General features: G+C 53.3%; 1 protein-coding gene across 1 annotated transcript; it reads right to left on the reverse strand.

Annotated features, from left to right (window-relative positions):
* Positions 1–3,333: 3,333 nt before the first annotated feature.
* vgf (VGF nerve growth factor inducible) lies at positions 3,334–9,388 on the reverse strand. Its single transcript, XM_030337561.1, has 2 exons — positions 9,110–9,388; positions 3,334–7,732 (listed from the first exon to the last, which is right to left on the reverse strand). The coding sequence occupies exons 1-2, from the start codon at positions 9,275–9,277 to the stop codon at positions 5,423–5,425; spliced, it is 2,478 nt and encodes an 825-aa protein (XP_030193421.1). The 5' UTR covers positions 9,278–9,388; the 3' UTR covers positions 3,334–5,422.
* Positions 9,389–10,475: the final 1,087 nt, after the last annotated feature.

Here is a 10,475-nt window from a genome sequence, read left to right on the forward strand (position 1 = left end):
GTTCAGTTCCCTGCGGCATCACGGAAGAACCCATCTCATAGTCTGGTAACTCATTACTTTCGACGTAGGGCTGTTTTCCACTAATCCAGGGTCGACTTCAGAAGGAAGACATGCTCCCAAAGGTCTCTCTGAGTCTCCAGTGCTCCACGTGGTCTCACTGTACCTGAGTCACACCAGATGTGAAGACGCTGAGAGGATGGGAGCTTCCTTCACTTCCCTGGCTCGTCTCTTCTTCTCAGCGGGGGGCTTGGGCTTGGCCCATCACCGCCTGCACCCCACTGTGCTTGTCTTCTGCTGGTTTACATCTCATCCATCACCAACCGCTCTCGCACTGCCGCTCGCCTCTCCTTCGAATCCAGAGGTTCGGGCTTAATGCCTCCATTAGGGGGCGCTCTAACAGCAGCCCACGGACGTTGTAGCGTCAACGCGTATGCCCAAATACGGGATTCCTGGTGCCGTCCTTTGATCCGGCCAAAAGGAAAATCCATAGCGTGTCATAAATAAGAGTCGACGACATAATAGAAATATGGCATTTGTCCGATGTATGAATACCTTTTAATTATAATTTAATGCATCTAGATACAGACAGATATATATAGGTGTGTGCATGGTGGATATGGCTAAGTGCAATAGTCATGGGTTGGCTGCATGCATACATGTACTTTGTACATATAATGTATGGTAATGCGGTCATGCAGCCCCTAGTACGACGTGTCCAGGCCCGAGGCGGTGTCCTCATTTAGGGGTAGAGATGGGCCCGCCCCCCCCTCTGCCTGGTCCTGATGCTGCAGAAACTGCTTCTGAGAATGAAGGAATAATCCAGAAATGATTGTAGGATCTGGTGTTTGTTTGCAATATGCTAGAGACATTATTTGATAAATAAACGTGTGTGTGCGTGCGTGTGCGGTATAAAAATAACTCGCAGCCTTAAGCTGAAGTAGTGTAACCAGCGTGGAAACGATGTGAGCTCTCTCTCTCCCCCCCCCCCCCCCCCCTCTGGTGAGAATGTTAACATTGAACCCCCCAATGTGAAGAGAGAGGATTTCTTCCAGGAATGTTCAGGTCCAAGATGAGAGCTGGGTCCTTTCTGTCGGAGCGTGTCTGCAGTGGTGCACAGTGATGTTGGCGGATGACTCACCCAGCCACTCTGCCCCCCCCCCTACCCCCCCCTACGTGACTCCATGAATCACAGAGTTCTCCATAAACCAGCCCTGGCCGCATCCATCACCCACTCCGTCACCCTCCCACCCCCACCCTCCACCCCAACCCTCCCACCCCCACCCTCCACCCCCACCCTCCACCCCTGGCGCTTCACCCACTGGCACTGCTTCATCGTTTCATCTCACCCCACCTCCCTCGCCCTCCACCTCCTCCTCCTCCATCCACCTCCTCCACCACCACCGCGTCAACAACCTCCACCTTCACCTCTACCAACACCACCACCTCCACCAGCCCCACCACCTCCACCACCACCACCACCTCCACCAGCCCCACCACCTCGTCAACCAACACCACCTCCACCTCCACTGCCTCCACCAACACCATCACCCCCTCCACCACCAACACTACCACCACCTCAACCTCCACCTCCACTGCCTCCACCAACACCATCACCCCCTCCACCACCACCACTACCACCACCTCAACCTCCACCTCCACTGCCTCCACCAACACCATCACCCCCTCCACCACCACCACTACCACCACCTCAACCTCCACCACCGACGCCTCCACCAACACCATCACCCCCTCCACCACCACCACTACCACCACCTCAACCTCCACCACCACCGCCTCCACCAACACCATCACCCCCTCCACCACCACCACTACCACCACCTCAACCTCCACCACCGACGCCTCCACCAACACCATCTCCTCCACCTCCTCCACCACCACCACTTCTTTATTTGCAGGTTGAGATTTCCTTTAATCCCTTCATTGTCTTCCCCTCCAACTCCCACTTCCATCTCACCCGATCTGTCCATCTTTTACTTTGCAATGCTTTAGTGTCTGACGTCAACTTCTTGGCTCTTCAGACGTATCTTTGGCTTCGCTTTCTCCCGGGCTACAGCCCCCATCCACCGGGCAGAGTGCCCTGTGGGTGGTCAGGCCCGGCCATGTAGACCGGCAGGGCCTGGCGCCCACATAGACCGTCCAAACAGCAGTGGGTTTAACTAGCAGTCTATTTGAGGGTGAGAGGTGGCTGGGTGTCTCTCTCTCTCTCTCTCTCTCTCTCTCTCTCTCTCTCTCTCTCTCTCTCTCTCTCTCTCTCTCTCTCTCTCTCTCTCTCTCTCTCTCTCTCTCTCTCTCTCTCTCTCTCTCTCTCCCCCCGTGACTCCGCCGTCGGTGTGTGAATGTGTGCATGAACGGGTGAATGTGAGGCAGTGTTGTAAAGCACCTTGAGTGGCCGCTGATGAGGGAAGCGCTGTATGAATGCAGCCCGTTTACCGTTCATCTAAGGCGATGACGTCCAGTCCCGGGCGAGAAGGGGATCAAGCAGCCTCCCTGCCCCCCTCACCACGTGGGGTCTGCGGTGCCATCTGGCGGCCCGTAGCGTGACAGCTGGATGTGGCTCCCGGCCCCCCCCCCCCCCCCACCGGGCGGCCGTGACCTTGCAGGCTGTCTGGTCGTTAGAGGGCGCAGGCCCTCCCTGTGGTCGTTATTAATGAGCAGGGTGGCACTACGACCGGATCACTGGGAACGAGAGGGCGGGGGGGATGTGTGAGATACCTTAATTAGATTATTCTAGGTTCCTCTCCTCTTAAGATATGTTAAGATAAACCCTCAGTGAAGTACCTTTAGTCACCTTTAGTTTGTCTTATGGCCAAAAGGGGATGATGAGCTAGAATAGGTGTGGATAATCTGGTTGCCAGCCTTCGGTCTCTTTCTCTGCGGAGACCACGGCACACCTGGCAGTCAGAGGGTCTATGAATCATCAGTCTATTCTCAGTGAGTAACGGTTCCCATTCTCACATGCAGACTCCTCGTGACACAGTCACTGGTGCCATGTTGCAGCACCGCGGATAGAGTCGTCTTTGATTAATTGACCTTTTTTATGTTGCGTCATGTGCCGCTCATAATAATCAGACACCCAGCACCTCGGTGAAGGGGAGACTCCATTTTGTCCTCGATGTCCCTGTTCTTACGGACGTCATCGATGGACCGGCAAACTCTCTCGCCCGGTGATTCATTTCACACAATTAGGGAGTGGTTTCTCTGGTCGTACAATCAATTGATTAGTTGATGTTCTTCTTTGTGTTGAACGCAGCTTTATTAGTATATGCACGTATACATGTAGCTGTTTGTCAGGAAAGAACAGGAAACAGACGGTTTTATTAAAAAATATTGAACTTTATTGATTCTTTGTGTAGCAAAACTAGTCATTAACATGCGCATTTTCAGACGCATGTTTTTCAGTATTTTGTTTGTACTATAGTAACAACGAGTACAGCATTAAGACCATGGACAATAGTTGCCTTGTACAACACTCAACACATTTGTCACATCATTTCATTTTTTTATATTTTTCTGTTTTGATATTTCTTCAGAGAAGCAACACGTTTGAGATGCAAGTATATATTAACATGCAGACATTTTGCTTTCTCTGCTTTCTCTTTGCTAAGCCCTTATTATTAATACCTCCAACCTCCCCCTCACGTCTTCAATGTGAAAATGACTTCAAATAATATAATGTCCTTTCCTTTTTTCTCCTAATCCATTTATCTTTTTTTTGCTCAAACAAATAGGCACAATTATTGACTAATCATATCAGAATGTTTTCTGTGTTATCATTCCGATATATTTCTGATATTTTGCCATTACTTTCAAGCACTTTCCCCAGCATCCCTTGAATGCAGTTTGGACTGAGATTACACCACAAACTGGCACTTGTTCCAATCTTAATATTTTCAATATATTTCAATACTCACAATTATTTTTAATCAACCTTTTTAATGGGCAAGATTGTCAATGCCTTGATTTTGTTTTGGCGGTTTGATATGTTTTCTAAAGATGGCAATACACATGTATCACTATTTTTACCACAATAACTAAGGTGCAATTCATTTTCTATCTTATTTTGTTAGTAACGATGGATCTAATGAGGAATTATTCATAATTATTCCAAATAAACCAAATCCATACTGATACCAAAGGTAAGCTAACAGCTCAACAGCCTTGTACAGGTTTTTTTTTGCCAAATGTATAAATGATCAACGTATGGTAGCAGTGTTTACATTTTTAACTCCTACAGTATATCCATTTTAAAATCACAATGCACAGTATCTCAACATTACCGTATGGTTTTAAAACTCATGTATATTCCCTCTACTTTGTAGATTCTTGTTTACAGATAACACGGTGCTTCAATAAAAGAGATGTATAAAACCCATGAATACCAATGAGGTAGGGCCAGCTATTACAAAAGGCATTTCTTAACCAAATGTCTTGAACACAACTCGTTCATTTGTCCACAGACTTGTATGAAATGGATACTATTTTTGTAACTGTTTGGTAGAAAAAAAATCATAAGATATTACAAAAACATGGAAAAAGACTCAATAATCGATAGCACTTAAAAGGGGAACAACCATTCAAATGTGACTTGCCTTGGTTTGCATTACCTGAGTCAAATTCAAACCCTTATCACTCCCTCCAGCTTGCTCCTACCTCTCTTCTATTGACTCGTCTCCAATGGGTCTAACAGATTGTTGATTTAGTCTCTCAAAGACCTCTCGAACGGTGCCAAAATTGAATAACCGTCTCACGAAATAAATAATACAGGTTACACCCCCAGTACGGTTTAAATCGGGGTATGGCACCATAGCAACAAGGCAATAAGGTTATGCAGAAGCATGAGTCATCACTTCAGGGTTGCGGCGTTACATGATCAGTGTGGTGCTCTGAAGGGCTCTCACAGCCCTCTGGGTGGAATGCATCTCGCTGCTCACAAAGAGCCGTCATGGAACAAGTGAAAATACACCACGAAAAATAGCTTCCAAATGTCCCCCCCCTCAATCGGTTGAAGCTGAAACACGTTATTCTCCGAACATTCGTCGGCTCTCTTGGTGTTCCGCACCGTTCCCCGAAAGGTAGAACGAAAAGAATCGTCGGCCGACATTACGGTCGCTGAGCGATCCGATTCTGTCGACGGAATCGACGCCGCGTGCGTCTGCCGTTTCTAGTCTTTTTTCAATATACAAACGTGGTTTAAGAGAACGGCGCCTCAGGCCTCGAGTACCGACACAAGAACCGTCCGAATCTGTACCTCAGCCTCCGCCACCGCGCTCCTGCCTTCAGAAACCCTCCGTTCCCCTTCCCCTCTCCGGGTACTGAGCGAACACGTCCACGGGTCCCGGCTCCGCCTCCCCTTTAATGTGCTTTACCGCCTCTCTCTGACCGGTCCACCGCCGTCGCCTCTTCACTGGAACTTCCTCAGCCGTCGAGCGAGCATCTGCTGCACATCGACATCGTCATAGTTACCATCGTCCGCCTGGTCACCGAGGCGAGCCTCCCTGCCGACCACGGGTGCGGGCGGGTAGTAGAAGCGACTGCGGGGAGGGGGCGCCAGGCGTCCGGCGGTCCGCGAGGGGCTGCGGGGGTTGGCGTTCCGCTGGAATGTGTGCAGGTACGTGGGTAGGAGGTAGTTCTGGTAGTAGGACCTCTGGATGGATGCGGGTGGCTTCCTCAGCCTCGGCTGGACCCAGCTGTGGTAGTGGCGCTTGGGCGTGAAGTCGTAGTCGTAGCGGGGCTGGGTCCCCCGGGGGTTGCTGAAGGCGTACGGGTAGGCGTTGGGAAGGTAGTAGCGGAGTTTGGGTTTTGGCGGAGACGGTAGGTAAACGGGGTAGTACCCTCTGTAGGGGGTCTTCTGGTGAGGGCCAGGGTAGGCCGTGTAGGGGGGATAGCTGCCCCAAAAGGTCCTTTGGGGTTTGGCGATGAATCCTTTGTTTGACGAAAGGGACGTTTGGAGTTGGGGGAAGATGTCCAAGTTGGACGGCTGGGGCTTCATAGGTTTGCGCCAAGGGTCCTGATTGGTCAACGCTAACTTGCTTCCTGGGTTCTCTGAGAACCATGTCTTCAATGGATTGACCGCCTGGGCGGACTGCTTCGGCGACAGATAGTTGATTTGATTGATGGGCGACGCCGACATCCCTTTGACGGATGAGGAGGCGAGCGAGGAGGAGGGGCGGAGCCAGGGGGACATCTGCGACGGGAGCTCCTTCTTCTTCTTCTTCTCCACGTCGTTGATGATGTCCACCACGTCGTCGGCGGGGAGGTGCAGCTTGCTGGAGATCTCGATCAGCTTGTCGATGGTCTGGGGGTCGATGTCGTCGTCCTCCTCGTCCGCCTCCTGGACCTCGTTGGACCGCTTGTCCTCGGCCGTGTTCAGCAGCGAGGGGTGCTTCCTGCCCTGCTCCCGGTACTTCCTCTTGCCGCCGTTCTGCTTGACCATGTACTGCAGGAGCATGTCGGAGGCGATGTCGGCCAGCTTCTCCTCTTCCACCTTGGCCCTCTGCACCTCGGCCGCCTGCCGGCGCACCTCCTCCTGCTCCGCCTTGGCCTGGGCCTCCTCCTCCTCGGGGCTCAGGTCCTCCCCCTCTTCCTCCTCCCCCTCTTCGTCGCCGCCCTCGCCCTCGTCCTCCATCATGTCGTCGGTGTCGGGCTGTGGCGCCGGCTGTGGCGCCGTCTTGGCCGGAGAGCCGGCGCGCGCCTCCTCGAACTCGTCCATGAAGTTGCCGCCGCGGAACGAGGGGAAGCCCAGGCCCTTCTGTGTCTCCTCCTGCCATCGCAGCTTCTCCCTGCCGCGCGGCGGGCCTTGGGCCTTGTGCCGCGGCAGGACGTCGTTGGAGCCCCGCCCCTCCCGCTCCCCGTCGTCACGCTTGCTGGCGGCGCCCAGGCTGGGGAACTCCTTCATCATGGCCTCCAGGTTCTTCAGCTCCTCTGCGTTCAGCTGCTCCTCCTCCTCCTCCTCGTTCCGCGGCTCCCCGTCGAGGTCGCCGGGCGCGGCGGGGGCGGAGCCCTGACCTTTGATCCCCGTCGGCTCCTCCCCCGCGACGCCGGGCGGCGGGGCGGGTTTCACCGGGACCACCTGGCTCACGGTGCGGCTCGTCACCTTCTCCGTGAGCCGCTCCTCTTCCTCCCGCTTATCCTGGCGTTCCCGCTCTTCCTGGCGCTCCCGCTCCTCGCGGCCCTGCAGGGCGGCGGCCGCCATCACAAGCTCCAGCTCCGGCTGCTCCCGCTCCCGGTCCCGCTCCCGGCTCTCCGCCGCTCGGACCGCCGGCTCTTTGGGGTCGTCGGTGGTCGCATCGGCCCCCTCGTCGCGCTCCTCCTCTTCCTCTCCCCCGGGCCTCGGTCTGACCTCCTCCTCCTCCTCCCACGCTCCCCTCGCGGTCTGCGGCTTGTTCAGCGCCTCTAGCAGGACCGCCGCCAGCGTCTTGGGATCCACGTCCTTGAAGAGCTCCTCCTCCTCCCCTTCCTCATCTCGGGCCCCCTCCACTTCGTCGGCCCCGGGTACGAGCGCGGGGGCCCTCCAGGGAACCTCGGGGGTCTGTAGGGAGCCCACGGCGGGGGCGGGCGGGGGGACGGGGCTGGGGGCGCAGAGCGACGGGAGGCAGGCTCCCGTCAGGAGGAAGAGGAGGGCGAGGGCCCCTGGGGCCCCACGGTGACGGTACATGGCCGCTCGGAATGGACCACACCCGGGACGGCTGGAGGTCAGTGCGGAGAACGACTCCTGAGAGAGGCAGAGGAGAGAAGAAGAGTTCTGTTAATGTAGAACATTAGATAAACAGAAAAAAAATAATCACGACCTCATTATTAAGCGAGGCACATTTAAAGTAGAAAAAAACTAAAAAAATTCTACACTGGACTTCTTCAAATCGGTTTACCACAGCACGTCCCAAATCCTGCTTTCAGAGACAAGTCGATTCCCGGCGCCAAAATATCATCAGTCAATTTGTGTTGAGTTTCTTTGTGAGGAGGCTCAATCTGGGGGAGCTGTTGCTGCGCATTTTCTGCGCTATGCGCGGCAAGGGGAGGGGAGGGGGGGGGGGGGGGGGTGCGCAGCCAATGAGAAATGCGCCCTGGAGCGCACGTCATCGAAGCCCTAAATAACGATTGTAATGATCTTTACCTGTTGCTGTTGGTTGCATGTATTTGGCAATAAAATGTTGAATATGCGCTGATTCGGTGTGTCTACCTAGAGGTTTAGATTCAACGTATTGCTATTTTTTTTCTTTCAATTTAACTGAAAGGACTTAATTGATTTATTATGTGAATTATTTCGTCAAACACAAATGAGACAGGGGGTCCATTCATGTTTTTTTGTGGATTCTTCCGTTAAAGGGAACGGCTCAGGACTGACGTCACGACCTGTTTGGTGTCTGAACCCGTCACTGTGTTCATCAGCTGGTGCGTAAAAATAGATTTTTTGATGGATTCGTTTAAACGAATTTAACGGCGACTGAAAATAAGTAAGTTGTTCTGTCCATTCTGTGACTTTGTCCCTCTTGGTTATTTTATTAGAATCTGTTCGTTGATCCGGTTCAGGTCACGGTTGATTTTACCACCAAAGCGGATTAGTCTAATCCGCCACTGAAGACCAAGAAGCAGACACCTCTGACATCTGCCCGCTCCCCTTGAGATCAAAGACGGTCGCTTTTTGTTGCTTTTTCTCATTGTTGGATGGAAACTGATGGAAAGTTGCAGAAACTTGCGTTTGGATAATGTGCATAAAAAAAACACAGATGCGTGTCTGCACGCGCTTCACTCCAGAGGACAATAGACGCCTGGAGGGGCGTGGCCTCATGATGCTGATGAGGGGGGTGCAGATTAAGATAATGATGCACAACACGACTGTGGACCTACGTCTCACAGAGAGGAGATGCACACACACGCACACGCACGCACGCGCATACAAGCGCACGCACACACCAGCGCACACGGGCGCGCTGTAAAAAAAAAAAAAAAAACAGTAAAAAGTGCTTTCATGGTTCTTTGAAATGAAATAACCGGCCGTTTTAGAGACAGTACAGTTAAGTACAGTAAAAGTTGAACACGTGCCGTAATAAACATCCTAGTTCACAAAATTAGTCAGATAGTCGGTACTTACTTGTGAGGGACTCGACCGGCGCTCCTCAGAAAGTGCCCAGTTGTCCTTCTCAAAACCAGTAAGGACTGCTGCTTTCAGCGTCTTCACTCCAGTACAGTTAGTCTGAATGTGTGTGTGTGTGCGTGGTTTAGGCTTCACGTCGTGCGGAACACGCGCTCCTCTGAGCATCCTGTGTGTGTCTTCAGGTCCACGGCAGCGCGTGACGGCATCTTATACCTCCGCCCTCCCGACCACGTGACGCCTTTCATCAGCGCGGCCCATTGACGTAGGCGGGAGGGCTGCTGTTCATTGATAAGATTGCATTTTTCTTTTTTTTTCGCTCGCCCGCCTGCGTGCGTGGGTGGGGGAGTGGGAGGGGGGACCCCCCCCCCTTCCCATACCGAGCAGACACGCTGCAGTGCACACGGTGATGAATGAACGGACGCTGGGTGAATGAAATGGGGGAGGGGGGTTCTGCGTGGGCAGAAATGAGAGAGAGGGAGGGAGTAAAAGAGGGAGAGAAACGTTGAGGCAGCAACAGAGCCTAGTGTCTCCCCCTCGGCCACTGCGTGTCTCTGTGAGGGTTTATGAGGCGGTGACTGACTCTGCACCCCAGTGGAGATCAGGACTCCAGTGTGGCAGCTCGCCTGTTTCGGCCATTTCTGGACAGGTGATGCCTTCTCTCTGTCTGCCGTGGTTCGCCGTCCATGTTCTTTGGCGTCTCTCGTGACACGTCGATGACATTGTGGCTCAGGGCTCCGAGACACAAAGATGACATGAGTTGTTTTCCGTGAGGGTTCAGTAGATAGCTCCCACCATCGCCCCTCCCATCAAATTGCTGCTGTTGATCATTTACCCTGGCCAACAGTCGTCATGGCGATGATCTGGCTATCCCCCCCCATCATCACCACACCATACTGCCCCCCTCTGACGGGGCTCAGAGACTGCGGGGGGGATGGCTGGATGGCTGCTCCCACCCTCTCCACACCTCCCTGTCCATCCTCTTCATCCTCCTCGTATCCTTCTCCTCTTACACCTCCTCCTCATCATCATCATCATCATCTCCTCCTTCTCTCCTCCTCATCTCTCCTCCTCCTCCTCCTCCTCCTCCTCCTCCTCCTCCTCCTCCTCCTCCTCCTCCTCCTCCTCATCTCTCCTCCTCCTCCTCCTCATCTCTCCTCCTCATCTCTCCTCTCCTCGTCTCCTCCTCTCTCCTCATCTCTCCTCCTCCTCTCTCCTCTCATCTCTCCTCCTCCTCATCTCTCCTCCTCTCCTCCTCCTCCTCCTCCCCATCTCTCCTCTCCTCCTCCTCCTCTTACACCTCCTCATATTTTTTTTCCTCCTTGTAAAGTACCCAAACACAAAAAATCCGGTCCACTGGGATCAC

This window comes from Gadus morhua, chromosome 17 (assembly GCF_902167405.1).
Source record: "Gadus morhua chromosome 17, gadMor3.0, whole genome shotgun sequence".
NCBI classification, from domain to species: domain Eukaryota; kingdom Metazoa; phylum Chordata; class Actinopteri; order Gadiformes; family Gadidae; genus Gadus; species Gadus morhua.